The sequence below is a fragment of the Gossypium hirsutum genome, chromosome A07 (assembly GCF_007990345.1).
Source record: "Gossypium hirsutum isolate 1008001.06 chromosome A07, Gossypium_hirsutum_v2.1, whole genome shotgun sequence".
NCBI classification, from domain to species: Eukaryota; Viridiplantae; Streptophyta; class Magnoliopsida; order Malvales; family Malvaceae; genus Gossypium; species Gossypium hirsutum.
The window spans coordinates 13,756,054-13,778,860 of record NC_053430.1 but is presented as its reverse complement, the minus strand read 5'-3'; the positions used below and the strand labels follow the sequence as shown (position 1 = coordinate 13,778,860).

The window sequence follows — 22,807 nt, the reverse complement described above, 5'->3', positions numbered from 1 at the left end:
ATTGTTTTTTTTATAAAACAATACCTAGAACTTCTCATAACTCCTCTCCAACCCTTAATATAGGAGAGCATTAATGCCCTTCAGCATGCTCAAACCCACGGTCTCCTGCATATGCAACAATGTCAATGCCAACCGAGCTAAGTCGACAATTTTATTCATTATTTTCATTTTTATATATAGAAACCTTAAATAATTATATTAAATCACGTGACTCTTTTTCCTATATCAAGTTTGTTGGCCAATTAACAAGGAAATTCCCTTCCAAAAAGAAAAAAAAGGTGCTAATTATAGTAAGTAAAACTTTGTCATATTATTTACCCATGCTAATTAAAATAGAAAATGTTTAGTTGGTTGTAATTTGGCTTTACTCTCTCTATATAAGATGGGTTGAAACAAAACAAAAGACAGAAATCATTCTCTCTTTGAAATAAATAAAAAGAAAGTATGGCTATTCAATTTAATTTTGTTTCATCCATGTTAATACTATTACTTTTATCCATATCATCCGCTGCAGGTCAAGGAGGAGGAAGTGGTGGTGTTATGTGCAAAGGCAGACGAGAAAACAAATTTGAGTAAGGTAAGCAAAATATCATATAACTTTATAGTTAGCAAATAAAAGCATGCATAACTATTTTTCATATCTCTTATCTTTATATGTATTTTTTTTTCTTTTTTGGTTTTAGCCATTGTTGGATGCTTGGAAAGAAGCATGTGCCTCGACATCTCCGAAAAAAATTGTGATTCCTAAAAGGATATATTTTTTAAGTACAACTACATTAGATGGTCCTTGCAAGGCTCCTATTGAGCTTCAAGTTGAAGGTACTGTGAAGGCTCCGGTAGACCTTGGTGCTTTCAAGGAGCCTAAATGGATTGCCTTCAGCAGAATTGAAAATTTCAAATTGTCTGGCAGAAGAGTTTTCAACGGCCAGGGAACCACTGCTTATAAAAGGGAAGGTTGCGAAAAGCATGATTATTGTGATTCACTTCCTATTGTAGGTTCTTTTTTAATTGAGAAGTTATGACTTTTTTTTATAAATAGAATTAAGTAATAATTATTTTTTGTTTCATTTTGAAATTAAACAGAACCTAAGGTTTGATTTTTTAACCAACGCAATGATACAAGGTATAACTACCAAGCAGTTCCACGTTAATGTTCTAGGATGCAAAAACATTACTTTCGAACATTTCACCGTATCTGCACCGGGATAAAGCCCAAACACAGACGGGATTCACATCGAGAGATCAGATGGGGTCAATGTTCTTAACACAGAGATAAAAACTGGTGATGATTGTGTTTCAATTGGGGATGGTTCCAAAAATTTGGTTATCAATGGAGTAACTTGTGGACCAGGACATGGTATCAGTATTGGCAGTCTCGGATTGTTTAAAAATGAAGAACCTGTTGATGGAGTTATAGTAAAAAACTGCACCTTCATTAATACATCAAATGGTGTTAGAATCAAAAGTTGGCCAGATGCTGAACCTGGCACTTGTTCGAACATTCACTTTGAGGATATTACCATGACCAATGCAGTTCTCCTATTATAATTGATCAGAAATATTGCCCATGGAACAAATGCAAAATAAATATATGTACATATTTATCAAAATCGTAAGAGAGAAAAAAGATTTAATCGGTCATTGAATCATTATTTTGTTGATGCAGGAAGAATCAAAAGTTAAACTAAGCAACATTAGTTTCAAAAACATTCACGGCACTTCTACTCTTCCAGAAGCTGTCAAGATTATTTGTAGCGCTACTTTGCCGTGTGAAAATGTGGAACTTGCCGACATTGAAATTACGCACAGTGGACTGACTGGACCTTCAGTATCACAATGTTCGAATGTGAAGCCTAAAATTAGCAGCAAACAAAATCCAGCTGCATGTTCCGCCCCTATCGTAGCAAAACCTACCCCGACCTCTTAATCAATAGCATAGGTATAAATTTTTTTGATGAGGTTGTAACTGCTATAATTATTTTTATTTTGCAAACAAATTTTGTTTTGTTTTACATTCCATGTTATTAAGAATATTTTTCTTAAACTTAATTATTTTTGAAAATACACTTCAACAAAAAAAAACTTGCAATGTGATAACATTTTATGCTTATAGGCTTAGGATATAATTATTATTAAAATACTACTGAACGAGATACTATTTAATTATTTTGTTTTTTATTTATCTAAATTTGTTGTTTTTTTATTTATAAAATTGGCATAATAAAAATTTTAATCCTCAATATTTATACATTGTATCAATTTAGTTTTGATTCTAAAAATAACCTTTAACCTTTACACATTGTATAATTTGATTTTTTTTATAGTTTTGTTTTTTTTATGACTCTTTCACCTTAAAAGCTAAAAAAATAAATTTATCAATTAAAATTTATCCAAAATATATTAAAATTAAAAATCTAAAAATTTAATATAATAATTTTATCTTTTCTTATTGTTTTAAATTTAACCTTGTATGTTACAAACAAAAACAAAACTGTAAAAATACAAAATTGCACTATATAAATGTTAGAGAGTTAAATTTTTTAGAATCAAGATCAAATTGATACAGTGAATAAACGATGAGAGCTAAAATTACTATTATGTCAATATTAAAAGCTTTCAAAGCTATATAAAATCTTTGGCGATGGAATCCATCAAATTGGTTAAATAAAAAATCGATGGTTTAACCTGTTCAATCACTTGTTCAATTATTGACACTGAATGTAATCATCGCTTGAAAATTTATATAAAATTTTTAAATTTTAAACGATAATACCTTCAATTCAAAGACCAAAAGAAATTTATTTGTCAAATTTAAGTGACAAAGTGGATTAAAAAAAAATCTAACAGCCAAATTTTTAAATGATAACACGATTCTCCAAGCACTTTTTGGAACAAGGATGCCAGCAGTTATTGGAGGTTCTTATGCTTATGTTATCCCAATAGCTTATATAATAAACGACTCGTCATTGCAACGAATTCGTGACTCCTCCTCCGGCTTATGTACTAAGCTGTGGCATTGGTTGGCAAGTAGTACAGTTTAACATAACTATCAATCAAACAAGCACTTCTCGAGGAAAAACCGAGAACAAGTTACCCAAAAACCATCGTATAACCGAAGAAAATCCTCCCTACATTAAACTCAAACATTATGAAACTCCAACTTAAGTCCTCATTGGTTTTACAATAAGGACCAATCCCTCATTGGCAATCCATCGAATGAATGCATTTATACATATATATATGTTTCCTAGGTGGTTGATTTTTGTAATAATTTGGAAGGGATTGGGATAATGCTTGATGGACTGTTCGGAACGGTCACCAGTTCTACGATTTTCGTGTAAGATATGCTTTCAGACCAGCCATTGTTGCTAGCTGCTAGTGTTGTATTATTCTCCCATGTTGATATCATAGTTATGTTTCAGGGAAAATGTCAGACTCCTAGGATTAAACCGAGTTGGAAGTCGCCGAGTTGAACAGATAACATTTGGCTTCATGATGTTTTTCTTTATATTTGGTAAATGTCCAACATTGATATGCTCGATCTTTTATATATATATATATTTGAACAATCATACTTATATTAATATTTGAATATATGTTGAAAAGAAATAAAAATTCAGGTAATATAAAGGTTAAATTACTTTTTGAGATGTGAACTTGACAAAATTTCTCATATTGTGGAACCCTAAACCTTAAATTTGACAATTGTTTTTATTTTGGTGCCTGAATTTTTTATCTAAATTAAACCTTGAATTTTACAGTTGTTCTCACATTAGGGTTTGAATTTTTTTTTGTTCAAGTTAGTCTTTAAAAACCCTAGAGTTCAGGCCCTAATGTGGGAACAATTTCAAGGGCTAACTTGGAAAAAAAATTTATAGCCCCAAAGTGAGAACAATTACCTAATACAAGTCTCAATACGAGAACAATTTACTAGGCTCAGAACCTATCTTTGGCAAAAAATTCAGACTCCAATGTAAAAAAGTTATTAAATTAGATCCAAATAGTGATTTAATCTTAACATATATGATATTTTGTGCAGGAAAATTTAGAGCAGTGTTTGCATCCATACCTTTCCCCATCTTTGGGGCACTTTATTGTATACTTTTCGACCTTGTAGGTATGTATTAATTTTAACCATACCTACCCATTTTATCCCAACCTTACATTGTCACATCTTGGATACCAGGCCGATAGTATTGACATTAGCTTATAGATTAAAAATAGAGTAAATAGAAATCACGTTAGTAATTAGGACGAAATAGGAATAATAACGATAGTAGAGAACTTAAATAAATAAATTAGGACTAATGGTTAGTGGGGGATTTATTAAAGCAAGGGTAGAATTAGGAGGGACCTATAGGAAAATAAACCAACTTTATAAATGAATTTGGCTATATAAGCCATCACTGCTCATTTGCTTCTCTTGTTTTAATTTCCTTTTTTTAAATTATTTTCTTTCTTTTTACGTTTTCTTCACGTCAAAAGCTGTTGCATGGTAGTTAATTTTCCTTCAAAATTTTCTTGCGCATTACATTTTCTAAGCAACCAAGCACCATTTTCTTCTTTAAATTCTCAAGTAAAACACCAACTTTTTCTTCTTAAACTTTGGGTCGGTTATTGAGCGGACCACTCGAGAGTCACGAAGAATAGCAAGACCGAAAGTAAACAATTTATTTTCATATTAAATCTGCATGAAATGCTTTTGACTAAAGTATCTACGGTTTAGTTAGGAAATATAAATAATCTTTGTTTTTTTTATGACCTGGCTTCATGAAAATGGTGGATTGAAGTTGGCAAAGCTAAGAAATGTTGTTTAAAATGATTTTGTTCTTGAGGAAGATGATGAACAGTGAATGATTCTTAAAGGAAAGACTTAGGTGAGATTAACATTTAATTAACAGTCTAGATATACAAATATATGAGTTAGGAGGGTTGAAAGTTAGGAAATGGGGTAAGTATTAGAACAATAAAAATCTGCAAGAGATAACGTAAGTAGTGGGCCGTGGTTGAGTAGAGAATGAATTAAATTGTTTTAGACAATGTGTCATATGTATTTGTTCATGCGAAGCTGAAAATACCAGAGAAGCATCGCCTAGTAGAGACAAAGGCAAGGAAAAGGTCACATAATCGACATTGTGGTAAACAAGGTGAGTACACTATATACTGCACTTGAAAACGAGGTCGAGCTCTGCTGAAAGCAAGTAAGACATGCGAGCCCTGTCTTCATGTTGTGAATTGAACATGTGCATGTGCGAACCTCTTTTATGTCTTGTGCAAACCTCATCCATGCGTTGTGCGAACTCTTAGCATGAATCTACGTGCGTGTGTTTTTACATGCTATGCAAACCTTGAGTAAAATGTATACATGCGTCCAGGGTTAGGTTAAATATATAATATATATAGGCGTCTAAAGTTTGTTATATAGTATAATTTGTGTGTACTGTTATATATTATAGATAAGTTTGTGGCTTTTAATTTATGTTTTATATATACATGATGTAAAAGGTAATTGTTATATACAATGAATGCATGCGCAAAGGTTATTATAAATAATATATGTACATATCTTTGCATTAAAAGGGTTTTGTATTATATGTATGCATGCGTGGGTTTTAATATAAAAAATATATATACATACCTTTGCATTAAAAAGCTTTGTTCTATCTATTATGTATAAATGTATATATATGCGGTGTGCGAACCCTAAGTCTCATTTGCTATTGTTTTATCTTAATGTTCTGTATATGCGAGCTTAATGCTTTGCAAGCTATTCAATGGCGTGTTGTGGTACTGTGAGCTCTATTAAAAATTGTGAGCTTAAAATGACGTGATCTGTAAATTAGTATTATTGCGTTATGTTGCTATTGTGAATTTTTTGAACCATTGGATATAATTAGCATGCAATAGAATTGTGAGTGCTCACCTATGTAATGTGATAGGAAATTGTGGCCCAATGATTTGATGGAGAAATAAGGGAATGTCGAGCAATGCTCCATTCATCGTGGATCGTAAGGGTGTGTTTTTTGGAGAGTGTGAGCATTCGTGCTACACTTATATGGTGATTTGAGTGACTCTATGAGTCTTAGAGTGTGTTTTAGAAGATCCGTTTATCCAATGTGTATATTATTTAATTATGTTTCATTTTCACGAATTGTCAATATATCACTAAACTAAACGAGGTTGATTATATGTGAATTAATGACATGCAAACCACACACATGTAGAACTGTTTATGTGCGAATTGTTATATTTGATCTGTCTGTAAGTGAGTTGTTTAGTATGTGAATTATTGATGTGTTTTCTTATGTTGTGTACATGTTTATTCACTGAGCATTCCCGAACTCATCTCTTTACTTTCTTCTCCCTTCACGATAAGTAGTGCGCGGGATAATGAGGAGGGCAGCAGTTTGGTGATCAATCACACAAACTTTCTTTTTACAATATGTGCGCCGAGCTTATAAAATCCGAAGAAGGCAATATGAGACATTTCCAGGCTAGAGACTTGGAATGAGAGTTAGATACTTTTAGACAATTTAAAAATAAGTTTTTTAGAGGGTTGTAATTGGATTTTTTGGTAATTTTAACTTTTTAGATTTTTTAATCTCTGTGTTTACTTGTTTGGTTGAATTTTCTGTTTGAATTGTATGATACCACTTGATGAACTAACGAAACATTTTGCAGCTAGTAGAGCCTGCCGAAATTCATGTATGCCTTATTCCGCTTATTATATGACTTATAGTTTGATTTAGAAAAACATGCTCTTAGGAGTAAATGCTTGTATGAAATATTCTGTATATGTATGGTGAGTATGGATGGTTGGTGTGATTTGTGGTTAATGTGTCGCTCGAAATTCAAGTCGGACCGTCCTGGCCGAGTTTGGGGTGTCATATAGATCTTTACTCAATTATCCAAATTCAAGCACCATAAAAGGTCATAGTAGTTTAAGAACTTGATAACTTTTTTCAATTTAATCCTTAAATTTAGATTCCATTAAAGTGTCCTAAAATGATATTATTAAATTTTGCTATGCCATCACCTGATTTTTTTAAATTAATATTTTAATATATTTCTTGTGTTTTTTTAGATTTTAAAATTTTAGGTGATGGCGTCATTGATTAAAAGTTTTACATCATCCGAATCGAAGTTGATGACAAAATTTTCCAATTTTGTCAAAGACAAATGTGGACCAAGATGAAAAAAAATTTATTTCATTTAGGACTAAATATTGGTTTATCCCATCTTAGTAACCTTAATGAAAATATTGCCGCTTTGTTGATTGTAGGTTCCGTTAAATTATTGTGTCTACAATTTAGAAACATGAATTGCATGAGAGACCTTATCATAACAGGATTATAACTCTTCTTAGGGATTTCCATTCCTCAATTATTCAACCAAAACTGGAACCCATCCCATCATGGCCTCGCTCACACCAATGCAACCTGGGTAAGTGTTTTTATTAAAAAAAAACTCGAATCCCATATTCTTCAATGAAAAAAGGGTAAAAAAAGTGAATGATTTTTGCAGTTCAATGCATTCGTGAATGCCGTGTTCTCATCGCCAGCTATGGTGGGATTGACGGTGGCGGTCATCTTAGACAACATGATAGAAGTGGAGAAATCGAAGAAAGATAGAGGTATGCCATGGTGGGTTAAGTTTAGAACATTTAAAGGAGATAATAGGATTGAAGAATTTTATAGTTTGCCTTTTAATCTTAATAGGTTTTTTCCACCAACCTAAAATTCCCAAAATTAGGCTTGGTAGTTGTATATATTTTACTGGTTTTTCCTTTGATAAATATGGGTAGTAGTAGATGACAATTCATGTAATTTTTCAAAATATTTTTTAAATTATTTTTAATTTATATTATTTAAATTTTTATTTTTTATAAATATTTTTGTATTAGTGGCAAGAGTAATTTAAATATTAATTTTTAAAGTTCTCAACATTGCTATTAAAGTAAGGCCTTAACCTTTCGGCGGCAGTGTAGTTGTTGACGATTATACGGCTGACAATCAACCCTCTCTTCCTCATTTATCTTCCTTCTCGTTGAATTTTGTATTAGCCGGCATAGTATCTGCCTGTGGACGCCAATGAGATACGAATGAGCATCCTCTTTTTCGACATAATAATGCATTGCTTGGCTCCTCTACTAAGGGTTCGATTTCCCATTTTGGGAGCTCTTGGGCATATTTAGTTTGCCTATTTTTGCTCGAGCTTTTTGCATTTATTGGGTGCTTGAGGTGTGTCCATTGTAATAGCAGTGAGGGCATGACAAAACTCTACACATCAATGTAATACCCCATACCCGTACCTGAGACCGGGATAGGATACGAGGCATTACCGAAATTTTCAGAATAATTTCAATTAATTTATATTATTTAGTATTCATGTTTCATGTTTCATGTAACATCCTTTTCATATATTCAATTCAAAATATCATATAAAATACGATACAATACTTAAATTGTTATATTTACATGCTCATTCAGGGTATCCGAACCTACCTGACTAAATTGCAGAAATACCAAGATTTAGGGGCATATTGGTAATTTACCATTTTCCCAAATTTCACCCAATCTTAAATTGATAATTTCATTCAATTTATTAATTTAGATAATAAAACAATTTATTCCCTTCACTTTAGTCATTTTTAACATTTTTACAAAATTACCCCCTAAAGTTTTACTTTTATTCAATTTAGTCCATGAGCTTAAAACATGCAAATTAACCATGCTAACTGAATATTCATATATATATTTTCCTCCTCCTCCTCTCCATTCTACATCCTTAATGTATATAACATTCTTGTAAGTACGATTTCACAATTTACTTATTAATGCTCACATCAAGCTGTTCACACGAGTCATAGTCACTCAATTATTTATAATTCGAGGTACAGAGCTCAAAATTAAGATCCGTAAATTTTCCCTGAAACTAGACTCACATATCATTCCACCATAAAATTTTTAGAATTTTTGGTTTAGCCAATTAGTACAGTTTATTCATTTAAGTTTCCCCTGTTTCACTATCCACAGTTCTGACCTCTCTTCACTAAAAATTAATTATATCACAGTACAAAACTCGGATAATGTTCCCATTGATTTCTATTGAAAATAGACTCATTAAGAATTCTAAGCATATAAATTTAAGACTCTAATTAATTTTCTCCAATTTTTAGTGATTTTCTAAAGTCAAAACAGGAGAACCCGAATTCATTCTAACCTTGTCTCACAAAATTCATTATATCTCATAATTTACAAATCCATTGCTTACACCGTTTCTTTTTTGAAAAACTAGACTCAATAAGCTTTAATTTAATATTTTATTCATATTCTAATTCTATTTCTACAACATATGGTGATTTTTCAAAGTTAGTCTACTGCTGCTGTCCAATATTGTTTTAGTTCAAGATGTTTATTACCATTTTTCCTCTAAATTTCACAGGTCATACAATTCAGTCCTTGCTCAATTAGCCCATCTATTAAGCTAATTTTTCTCAATTAACATTTTATTCCATCATTCTAAACTATTACACAACCTTTGAAAATCATAATTTTAACACTAAACCTTAATTCACAACTTTTTCACAATTAGGTCCTAAAATCAATTTCTATTGAAATTACTTGATAAAATCATCAAACAACAAAATCAAAGCTTCAAATTCATTTTATTTCATCATAAACAGCTAACACTTATCAATGATAGCTTTTAATTTTGTTCATAAAATCAAAAACTAATGAATTAAACACTTGGACCTAATTGTAAAAGTCACAAAAACATAAAAATCTCAAAGAAAAAGGCAAGAATTGAACTCACATATGTCAAAGTATGAAAAACCAGCAGCTTTCAGACCTCCCATGGCGTTTTTTCTGAAGAAAAATGATGATATCTCTAGATTTTTCAAATTTGTCTTGTTTTATATGTTTAATTTGCAAAATTTCCCATTTTGCCCTTGTTTCTCCTTGTCTTTTTCGCTGATTTTCTTGCCCAACCGTCCAGCCCATACAATTTGGGTCCAATTTCCTTTTAAATCCCTCCTTTTTAATCACTTAAACTAGTTAATCACAATTTAATAAATTTCGCACTATTTTCAATTTAGTCCTTTTTAATTAATTGACTAACCAAACGTTAAAATTTTCTAACGAAACTTTAATACTAACTTAATAACACTCCATAAATATTTATAAAAATATTTATGGCTCGGTTTATAAATCCGAGGTCTCGATAGCTCGTTTTCAACCAAATTTACCTGATTAATTCTTTTAAAATCGCAAAATTCACTAATTAAAAACAATTCTTTTAAGTTCGCACTTGGCCTATAATTATTATTTGTTAAAATTTCTAAACTTACTCGTCGGATTTAGTGATCTCGAATCACTGTTTCCGACACCACTGAAAAATTTGGCTGTTACAACTCTCCCCCCCTTTAGGGATTTTTGTCCCCGAAAATCTTACCAGAAAAAGTTGCTTTCAATTCTAATGAAAAACTTCCACAAAATTTCTCAGAATCACAACCGAATTAATCTCAAACATCTCTTCCCAATAACTTTTAGACTGTAGCATACAGTGTCGGAGCATATCATCAAAATCTCACTTATTCCCTCATAATTACAACTCTGGTAAGGGGGTGAGGTCGTAAAGCCTCTAACTTAACTCTCATAACTACACACATATGACTTGACATTCATACATAACATCATCGTTTTCACATAATTCACTTCAAGAAAATTTATACACTTATATAGTCTATCAATATTTTCTGCCATCGACAATTTCAAACAATGAATTCACTTAGTTTAGCTCAATATCAACAATTAATCAATTTCAATCTTTTAAGTCCATTTATCACTTACCTTTCTTAATCAATTTAGGGAACCATTTTGGAATTGAGTACTTCGTTTCATCATGCCATAGTAAAACTATGGTCTTGTACATAGTCACATATCACACACCGTAGCCATAGCCCAGCCATGGTCTTACACGAATCACATATCACACTGATGCCATATCCCAGATATGGTCTTATACGGAAGCACGTAATCACATATCTCTGATGCCATAGCCCAGCTATGGTCTTACACAGATCACATATCATATTGATGCCATGGTCCAACCATGGTCTTTTCCGTCAATTCGTCTTAGCCACTGAACGAAAGTACTCAAATCCGTTGTTCCACTTAATTTGTACTTTTATTCAAATATCATTTTACAACTATCACAGTTTAATGACATTCATATGCAATAATATACTATATCATTCATGAAATTTTCATATCACAACATTAAATTTAGCCATATGAACTTACTAATCATACTTATTCAACCAAGTGTACATAAACACACACTTATTCAGTTTTGAATAAAATTTACTTAATCAAACATGTTGGGCACATAACATCGTAGACATGCCAAACAGACACGGATAGTCTTATCATAATAGACATAGTCATTATAAACCAAAGAACATACATTAAGGATAAATCATGATCGATAATTTACGAAATAAGAGTGATAGGAAAACCGAGATAAAGAACTCCAAAATACGATACCATACCAGAAATCCGAGAACATAACTCATACGAAAATAATAATAAATATCCAAATGATTTCTCAGAGAAAACCGGAAGAGACAGAAGAATAGTCTCATGTAAGTTTCACCATCGACTTCTTTTTCCAAACATAATAGAATTGAATCTCATATGGAGTGATAGGGATTTAACACTTAATAATAATAAATAATTTGAATTATAATAATATAATCGTATGTTGAGTATGTTTGTACTCAGTGGTATTACCATAATTCAAATTATAAATACTATAATAAATAATAGACATAAAACATGTAACAATATAAGTCATATGTGTTAATTATGCTTTAATTTCATATCTCGGCAATAGTCTTTCATCAAATGGCATTATATATCATCTATATTATCTTTAATCAATTCATGAACCTTTGGTTCAAGCTTTCAATCTCATATCTCTATTTCAATTCACAATTCACATTTCTTTTCATAATTCCACTTTTTCACACTTTCAATAGTTTATTCGATCAAATTCATTCGATTTTCTCATTTCATTTACTCAACCCTATTAACATAACTCGGACTCAGACGGATACACGGATCCAACCAAACACACCAGTACGGCACATTGTGCCTAAAACGGTACGTAGTACCTGATCAGTATACGACACATAAGTGCCTGGAACGATACACGAGGTGCCTGATACGACACACAAGGTGCCTAAAATACGACACATAAAGTTCCTGATCAGTATAGCCGAAAAATCCCGTACACTTCCAGTTCCTATGGCATGCCAATTATATCCGACTAGTCCGACAAGTTAATAGGGAATTCAATTCTCATTTCAATTTCACTTAATATTCATATTTACCCCTATTAACAAGACTCGGATTTTGGCGGATACACGGATTCCATCCAAACACACCAAAATGTCCAACCAAAACACACCAGTATAATCCTCCAAAACACACCAGTATCATATAATCCTTCCAAACAAACCAGAATAATATAATCCATCCAAAACACACCAGAATAGCACAAAGTGCCTCTTCGGATAAATCCGAAGGATATAAACATCAGCATATCCAAATCTCATCTCCAAATCCCTTCTCAAAATCCTATGGCATGCCAACTATATCCGACTCAGTCCGGTACAGTTACTAGGGTATTCAATTCACTTTCCAGTTTCCAATCAATACACATTTCAATTAATCACATATTCATATCAATTTCATCACATTCCCAATCAATAAAATTTTTAAATATAACATATATCCAAAATTCTATTTCCACATCAATCACATATATCCATACAAATTCAATTCAATATTAATACTTACATTAAAATTTTACTTACTATACACATAAATTTAAATATAACATTTATTCATACCTTTATAAGTTCCGACTCATCATAATCTACTTTTGCTCATATATTTGAGTATCGCTTTCAACATTATCGTAATTAGCTTGGTTGGGAAAGTATCTCTATCTTTAAGTAAAATAAATCTCATCAGAGTTGAAAGATATTACATTATCTTATCACAAGTTATATAATGGCATGTATTTCTAGACTTCACATATGCTACGTTCGGTCCGAGAACCGACTAAACCTTAGCTCTGATACCATTAAATGTAATACCCCATACCCGTACCTGAGACCGGGATAGGATACGAGGCATTACCGAAATTTTTAGAATAATTTCAATTAATTTATATTATTTAGTATTCATGTTTCATGTTTCATGTAACATCCTTTTCATATATTCAATTCAAAATATCATTAAAATACGATACAATACTTAAATTGTTATATTTACATGCTCATTCAGGGTATCCGAACCTACCTGACTAAATTGCAGAAATACCAAGATTTAGGGGCATATTGGTAATTTACCATTTTCCCAAATTTCACCCAATCTTAAATTGATAATTTCATTCAATTTATTAATTTAGATAATAAAACAATTTATTCCCTTCAATTTAGTCATTTTTGACATTTTTACAAAATTACCCCCTAAAGTTTTACTTTTATTCAATTTAGTCCATGAGCTTAAAACATGCAAATTAGCCATGCTAACTGAATATTCGTATATATTTTTCATCCTCCTCCTCTCCATTCCACATCCTTAATGTATATAACATTCTTGTAAGTACGATTTCATAATTTACTTATTAATGCTCACATCAAGCTATTCACACGAGTCATAGTCACTCAATTATTTATAATTCGAGGTACAGAGCTCAAAATTAAGATCCATAAATTTTCCCTGAAACTAGACTCACATATCATTCCACCATAAAATTTTCAGAATTTTTGATTTAGCCAATTAGTACAGTTTATTAATTTAAGTTTCCCCTGTTTCACTATCCACAGTTCTAACCTCTCTTCACTAAAAATTAATTATATCACAGTACAAAACTCGGATAATGTTCCCATTGATTTCTATTGAAAATAGACTCATTAAGAATTCTAAGCATATAAATTTGAGACTCTAATTAATTTTCTCCAATTTTTAGTGATTTTCCAAAGTCAAAATAGGAGAACCCGAATTCATTCTAACCTTGTCTCACAAAATTCATTATATCTCATAATTTACAAATCCATTTCTTACACCATTTCTTCTATGAAAAACTAGACTCAATAAGCTTTAATTTAATATTTTATTCATCTTCTAATTCGATTTCTACAATTTATGGTAATTTTTCAAAGTTAGTCTACTGCTGCTATCCAGTATTGTTTTAGTTCAAGATGTTTATTACCATTTTTCCTCTAAATTTCACAGGTCATACAATTCAGTCCTTGCTCAATTAGCCCATCTATTAAGCTAATTTTTCTCAATTAAAATTTTATTCCATCATTCTAAACTATTACACAACCTTTGAAAATCATAATTTTAACACTAAACCTTAATTCACAACTTTTTCACAATTAGGTCCTAAAATCAATTTCTATTGAAATTACTTGATAAAATCATCAAACAACAAAATCAAAGCTTCAAATTCATTTTATTTCATCATAAACAGCTAACACTTATCAATGATAGCTTTTAATTTTGTTCATAAAATCAAAAACTAATGAATTAAACACTTGGACCTAATAGTAAAAGTCACAAAACATAAAAATCTCAAAGAAAAGGGCAAGAATTGAACTCACATATGTCAAACTATGAAAAACCAGCAGCTTTCAGACCTCCCATGGCGTTTTTTCTGAAGAAAAATGATGATATCTCTAGATTTTTCAAATTTGTCTTGTTTTATATGTTTAATTTGCAAAATTTCCCATTTTGCCCTTGTTTCTCCTTGTCTTTTTTGCTGATTTTCTTGCCCAACCGTCCAGCCCATACAATTTGGGTCCAATTTCCTTTTAAATCCCTCCTTTTTAATCACTTAAACTAGTTAATCACAATTTAATAAATTTCGCACTATTTTCAATTTAGTCCTTTTTAATTAATTGACTAACCAAACGTTAAAATTTTCTAACGAAATTTTAATTCTAACTTAATAACACTCCATAAATATTTATAAAAATATTTATGGCTTGGTTTATAAATCCGAGGTCTCGATACCTCGTTTTCAACCAAATTTACCTGATTAATTCTTTTAAAATCGCAAAATTCACTAATTAAAAATAATTCTTTTAAGTTCGCGCTTGGCCTATAATTATTATTTTTTAAAATTTCTAAACTTACTCATCGGATTTAGTGATCTCGAATCACTGTTTCCGACACCACTGAAAAATTTGGCTGTTACAATCAAGGTCTAACCTTCTCAGCCCATGATAGAGTTTTCAAATTGATTCTAACAGAGTATGATTTTATTTTGTAATTCATTTTTTTATTTACATTTTCTTTTGTACATTTATCCGAGATTGATCCTCACTTGTAAATTTTTTCGTTTGAATGGATATTATTCTAAAAAAGAAAAAAAAACTTACCATTGAATTGAAATAAAAAAAATCCGTATTTGCATATTATGTTTATTCTTTAAAAAACGAAAAACAAAGATAGTTAGTAGCATTATAACTACGCTTGTAGACTATTGTTGATACATGAAATAATTATATGAAATTACAATGAGACCTTATATTCAAGTAATCTACCTGCCTCTTGGCTTGTGACACCAACTCAGTTAAGGCAGGCTCTATTTGTTTCATTGAAAATGGTTTGCGAAAAAATATTTTCTACATTTTCCTGTGTTTGTTTCTTGCAAAACAATTTGGTCAATGGGAAATAACTTATAAGTCAACGAAAAATAAGCCATTTTTTCCTCTAGAATGACTTACCCTTTATGGGTGATTTTATTTTTATATAAAAATTAACTTAAGTCAAGCTCAATTTTTTATATTATTAATAAATTTTTATTTTTAAAAATATTTAAAATTAATAAAATATTATAATTTTCAATATTATCAAACATACAAATTTACTTATCTATATCTAACCATATTATAAATTATTAATATAATATAAAAAATAAATTAATAATGGATAATTTATTCATCGTTTTTTATACACTACCTAGAACTACTCATAACTCGTCGCCAACCCTTCATATAGGAGAGCATTAATGCCCTCCAGCATGCTCGAACCCATGGTCTCTTGCATGTGCAACAATGTTGATGCCAATCGACCTAAGTCGACAATTTTATTCATCATTTTAATTTATATATAGAAACCTTAAATAGTTATATTAAGTCACGTGACACTTTTTACTATATCAAGTTTGTTGGCAAATTAACAAGCAAATTCCCTTCCAAGAAGAAAAAAAAAGCGCTAATTATAGTAAGTAAAACTTGGTCATATTATTTACCCACGCTAATTAAAATAGAGAATGTTTAGTTGGTTGTAATTTGGCTTTACTCTATATAAGATGGTTTGAAACAAAACAAAAGACAGAAATTATTCTCTCTTTGAAGTAAATAAAAATAAAGTATGGCTATTCAATTTAATTTTGTTTCATCCATGTTAATACTATTACTTTTATCCATATCATCCGCTGAAGGTTAAGGAGGAGGAGGTGCTGGTGTTATTGATGTTGTTGCAAAGTTTGGTGCAAAGGCAGACGAGAAAACTGTAACTATTCGTTTTCCAATGGTGTCGAAAAAAGTGGTTTTGGAGTCATCAAATTCGACGAGGAAGTTCATAAATGTTATTATTTAATATTTATGAGTCAAATGTAATTTTTTTAAAAAAGTTTTTGATTTGATAATTTATGTTATATAAGTGATTTATTAAGTTCAAGTGGTTTTAGAAAATAAGGTATCGGGACCTTATTTTTATAAACCGAGTCGTAAATATTTTTATAAATATTTACAGAGTGTCATTAAGGCGGTATTAAAGTTTCGTTAAGAAATTTTAACGTTTCGATAGTTAATTAATTAAAAAGGACCAAAGTAAAAAAAAAGTGCATTCCTGAGACTCCATTCCCGTAATTCGGACTCGTAAATGTTTTTAATAAATATTTATGAAGCTAGTTGTCTAGTTAATTAGGTTTCGATTAAGTGAATTTGCTTGAATTAAAAGTAATTAGGTATAAGGATTAAATTGTATATAAAGTAAAAGTTGAATTATAGATTAAAGAAAAATTAAAGGGACCAAAGAAGCAATTGTGCCATTGCTTAAAAGGCATAATATAAATATTTATAAGTTTATTATATATAGTATTATATATATTCTTAATGTTTAAGTAAATATATTATATATATAATATATTATATAATAATAAAAGAAAGAAATAAAAGAAAAAGAAAGAAAGAAAGAACAGGGAAGGTTAAACGAAATAGAAACAAAAAGAAAAAGGAGAAAGAAGGAAGCCATGACCAACGATTTTAAAGTTTCCAAGTTTAATTGGTCAGTTAATTTAGTTCTTTTTTCTTGTAATTTTTATATTTTTGAATTTCGGTATTAAATACTATTCGACCTATGTCAAAATTTTAGAAATTATCGAGTTTTTAAATGTTGTCTATGTTGAATAATTAGAGTATTAGGGACTAAATTGATAGATTTTCAAGTTAGAAATAAAAAAAGGATTGAATTGTAGAATAAATTGTAAATTTTGTGTAATAGGGACTAAATTGTGAAAAATTTGAAATTTAGGAATTTATGTGAAAATAGGGAGTTAAATTTAGTCTAAAGTGGAATTTGCATGAAAATAAAGAATTAAATGTGAAAAATATAAATTAGTCTCGTTTTAGGGACTAAATTGGAAATTAGGTAATATTTGAGTAAAAATTGAAATATTTAATATGAAATTGAATTGTGTTGTATTGATGATTTTTAATTGTTTTAATTCCGTAGCTAACATCTTACTGGAATCCTCGACTAAAAAGGGAAAAAAAATTAAGTCGACGAGGAATAGCTCGGAATTTCCAGTTTGTATTTCTATAATCCGAACTTAGTTATTAATTATTGTATTTTAATTTAATGTATATGGTAAGTGTTGAGGTAAGAATTATTGTGTTTTGCAATTGAAATGGATTGATTTAGCATGTGATGAATTTATTGAATTTATATTAATTGAATTGATATATATATTGAATATATTGATTATTTGAATTGAAATGAATATTGGTTGTATTTGAAAAGTGAATTGAAACCCTATTAACTGTATCAGGCTGAGTCAGATATAGATGGCATGCCATAGGATTGGAAGAGTTTAAGGATTTCTTCGACTTCGAGTCGATGAAACACTGGGTGCCAATTTACTTCGGTTTAACCGATGAGACATTGGGTGTCAAATTATTACTTCAAATTATCCGATGAGGCACTGGGTGCCAAATTGGTGTGTTTTGGTTAGATCCGTGTATCCGTCCGAGTCCGAGTCATGTTAATAGGGGTGATTAAATGAAACGACACTATGATTAATATTGGATGGTATTGTAACGCCCCTAACCTGAATCCGTCACCGGAATAGAGTTACGGAGCATTATCGGAGTTACCGATTTATTTATCAGATATTTCATTAATCCGATATCTTTTCTTTTCCAAGTTCAAGTCTCGTATTCGAGTCATCCGGATCTTTATAAAGAAATTTGATCGTCGTTTTCATTTATTTCATGTTGTAATACATTCAACTAATGCTCTAAACAAAATTACCATTTTACCCCTAAACTTTTAATTAATGACGATTTCATCCTTAGGTTAAAATAAAATAAAATTCTTACAATTTAATCCTTATTTCCAGCCATTATTCTCAAACAAATTGATAACAACCCATGAATTCTATAAAATATTAGAATTTTCCATAATTTCAACACTTTTCAATTTAATCCTTAAAACATGTTTTTCCCTGAGCTTGAGCTAAATTAATAATTTCATTCAATTTTGTAATTTTAAATAATAAAATAATCCATTTCATGCAAATTGGTCATTTCTAACATTTTTTTTACAAAATTGCCCATAAAATTTTACTTTTATTCAATTTAGTCCATGAGCCTAAAACATGCAAATTAGCCATGCTAGCTGAATATTCATACATATTTTCCTCCTCCTCCTCTCCATTCCACATCCTTAATTTATATAACATGCAACAAGTAACATTATCAATAATTTCACTATTTATATATATGTATATTCAAAACTGTCCATTTGCGTCATAGTCACTAAATTATTTATATCTTAAGCTAAACAACTAAAAATTAAGATCCACTAATTTTCTCTGAAACTAGACTTACATATATTATTACCATAAAATTTTCAGAATTTTTGGTTTAGCCAATAAGTACAGTTTATTCTTTAAAGTTACCCCTGTTCTGCTGTCTGACAGTTCCAACCCTTCTTCACTAAGAATTAATTATCTCATCGTACGAGATTCGGATGATGTTCCTGCTTTATTTATATTGAAAATAGACTCTTTAATGATTTTAAACATATAAATTTAATTCCTTAATTATTTTTGTCCAATTTTTGATGATTTTTCAAAGTCAGAACAGGGGAACCCTAAATCATTCTGATATTGTCTCACAAAACTTATTATATCTCATGATTTACAATTCCATTGCTTACACCATTTCTTCTATAAGAAACTAGACTTAATAATATTTAATTTAATATTTTATTCATCCTCTAATTCTATTTCTACAATTTTTGGTGATTTTTCAAAGTTAGACTATTGCTGCTGTCCAAAATTGTTTTAGTGCAAAATGTTAATTTTCATTTTGCCCCAAATTTCACAGTTCATACAATTCAGTCCTTACTTAATTAACCCCTCAATTAAGCTAATTTTCTCAATTAATACTTTTCCTAGACATTATAAGTTATTTCATAACTATTGGAATTCAGAATTTCCACATAAAACTCTAACTTCAAACTCTTTTACAATTTAGGTCCCAAACATTCACTTTCTATTCAATTCTTTCAATAAAATTAGCATATAAACAATTTAAAACTCTAATTCCATGCCAAATCATCATATACTTCCAGCACATATTCATAGAAACTTTCAATTTCTTTCATAGACTCAAGAACTAATGAATTCAACAAGTGGACCTAGTTGTAAAAGTCACAAAAACACAAAAATTTCAAGAAATAATCAAGAATTGAACTTAATTGCAGTAAAAATTTGAAAAACCAGCTTAAGGGAACTCTTCCATGGTGTTTTTGCTGATGAGAATGCAGAAAAATAAAGAGAAACCTGGATACTTCCACTTTAGTCCTAGCTTTATTAAGTAAATTTTGCAATTTTCCAATTTTTCCCTTAATTCCCCTTATTTTCTTGCTGATTTCGTGCCCTTGCCGTCCAGCCCAAATAGACCTTGCGTCTATTTACCTTTTAAACCCTCTTTCTTTTATCATTTAAGCTATTTAATCATTTCCTACAATTTTGCATTTGATACAATTTAGTCCTTTTTGTTCAATTAGCTATCAGTACTTTAAAATTTCTTGACGAAACTTTAATACTAACTTATTAACACTCCATAAATATTTATAAAAATATTTATGGCTCGATTTAAAATTCTCGAGGTCTCGATACCTCGTTTTCGATTCTAATTATTTTAATATATATATTTTTAGTACACTATTCACTATTTCAAAATTTTTCCTAACTTCACATTTAACTTATACTCACTAAATTAATAATATTTCCTACTCATTTTTTGGATTTAGTGATCTCGAATCACTGTTCCGACACCATTGAAAATTAGGCTGTTACAGGTATTATATGTGAATTGAAATGGGATAGTGAATTGAAATATACAAATGAAATGCATGAATTATGTATTCATGAAAAGGATAATATTATTGTTAATTGATATGTGGATCAAAGTGAGAAAAGCTATTATATAGCAAGTGATGGAAATTGAATATTGTATAAAATAATGTATTCAAGATTTGAGTATTGTATAGATTGTGTTATTATATAAATAAATATGGTTTTAAATGTTCAACTGTGCTTAATTTTAATTGTGCATATTATATTGTTTTATTTTTAATTATTCGAATAATAGAAATACCACTAATTTATACTCAGTGCACGTTTTTGTTTTCCATGCGCAGGTTAGATGCTAAATTTTGATCGCCGATTCAGCATCCAACAATGGTCCCGATCTCAAACGTGGTGATGTTTTTCCTTTTGTGTCATCATGTACCTAGGGTGTCTAAATATTAAACATTTTGTTGATTAATTGTAAATGAGGTTATAAGTTTAATATTAGTTTGGTATATACATATGAATATTATATGATACGAAATGTTTAAAATTTATGTCTGTTTGATTGGTAAACCTCGGTAATACTCCGTAACCCGATTCCGGCAAGGGATACGGGTTGAGGGTGTTACAAAACAGATTTAAGTAAGGTAAGCAAAATATCATATAACTTTATAGTTAGCAGATAAAAGCATGCATATGCATAACTACTTTTCAAGTCTCTTATCTTTATATGTATCCTTTTTTTTTTTTTGGTTTTAGCCATTGTTGGATGCTTGGAATGAAGCATGTTCCTCGACATCTCCGGCAAAAATTGTGATTCCTAGAGGGATATATTTTTTAAGTACAACTACCTTAGATGGTCCTTGCAAGGCTCCTATTGAGCTTCAAGTTGAAGGCACTGTGAAGGCTTCGGCAGACCCTGGTGCTTTCAAGGAGCCTAAATGGATTGCCTTCAATAGAATTGAAAATTTTAAATTTTCTGGAGGAGGAGTTTTTGATGGCCAAGGAGCCATTGCATATAAAAGGAAAGGTTGCGAAAAGCATGATTATTGTGATTCACTTCCTATTGTAAGTTCTTTTCTTATTGAAAAGTTATGACTTTTTTTTATGAATAGAATTAAGTAATAATTATTTTTTTGTTTCATTATGAAATTAAACAGAACTTAAGGCTTGATTTTTTAACCAACGCAATGATACAAGGTATAACTACCAAAGACAGCAAGCAGTTCCACGTTAATGTTCTAGGATGGAAAAATATTTTTCGAACATTTCACTGTATCTGCACTTGGAGAAAGGCCAAACACAGATGGGATTCACATCAGGAGATCAGATGGGGTCAATGTTCTTAACACGGAGATAAAAATCGATGATGATTGTGTTTCAATTGGGGATGGTTCCAAAAATTTGGTTATCAATGGAGTAACTTGTGGACCAGGACATGGTATCGGTATTGGCAGTCTCAAATTGTTTAAAAATAAAGAACCTGTTGATGGAGTTACAGCAAAAAACTGCTGTAACACCCCTCACCCGTTTCAATGCCGGAATAGGGTTACATAGCATTATTAGACTTATTACGCAAACAAACATACGTTTCTCATACATTTTTCCATTCCAAAAATAAATCATTCACAGTCATTCATATCGTCCCTAATACGAGCCTGCGAGGCTCAAAACATGCTTTAGGAGTGGTTCGGGACTAACAAGTAACTCACAAAATTTTCAGAAAACTTAGAAAATTTTTCAAAATACAGGGGACACATGCTCGTGTGGCCTGACCGTGTGTCTCACATGGCCAAAGACACCCCCGTGTCACAGGCCATGTGGACATTCGAAATGGGATCACATGGCCCTATTCCAACCCGTGTAACTCTTTAACTTGGGTCACACGGCCAACCACACGCCTGTGTGACCAGCCCGTGTGCCCTTCGAAATGGCCTCACACGCCTGTGTGCCAGGCCGTGCCAAACCTGTAGGTTATACTAACTTATGCCACACGGCCAAGTCACACACCCGTACGCTTGGCCGTGTGGAGCATACTGACTTGATTTCTAATTAAACACCAGGGGACACACGACCGTGTCATCTTACAATGTGTCACGCACGACTGAGACACACATCCGTGTCTTTACTC

The 22,807-nt window shown here is 30.8% G+C and overlaps 1 protein-coding gene and 1 pseudogene across 1 annotated transcript; both read left to right on the top strand.

The window, feature by feature from the left end:
* The first annotated feature begins 73 nt into the window (after window positions 1–73).
* On the top strand, window positions 74–2,082 carry LOC107942053 (polygalacturonase-like; annotated as a pseudogene).
* On the top strand, window positions 1,661–22,233 carry LOC121203226 (polygalacturonase-like). Its single transcript, XM_041118174.1, has 3 exons — window positions 1,661–1,900; window positions 21,436–21,744; window positions 21,922–22,233. The coding sequence occupies exons 1-3, from the start codon at window positions 1,661–1,663 to the stop codon at window positions 22,231–22,233; spliced, it is 861 nt and encodes a 286-aa protein (XP_040974108.1).
* Window positions 22,234–22,807: the final 574 nt, after the last annotated feature.

What these genes read in the sequence shown, in the direction of transcription:
- LOC121203226 (XM_041118174.1), top strand. Translation starts at nt 1,661, where the DNA reads ATGCAGGAAGAATCAAAAGTTAAACTAAGCAACATTAGTTTCAAAAAC. An exon ending in CTGCATGTTCCGCCCCTATC is followed by an intron (nt 1,901 to 21,435) that starts GTAGCAAAACCT and finishes TTTTGGTTTTAG; the next exon opens with CCATTGTTGGATGCTTGGAA. An exon ending in ATTGTGATTCACTTCCTATT is followed by an intron (nt 21,745 to 21,921) that starts GTAAGTTCTTTT and finishes TTAATGTTCTAG; the next exon opens with GATGGAAAAATATTTTTCGA.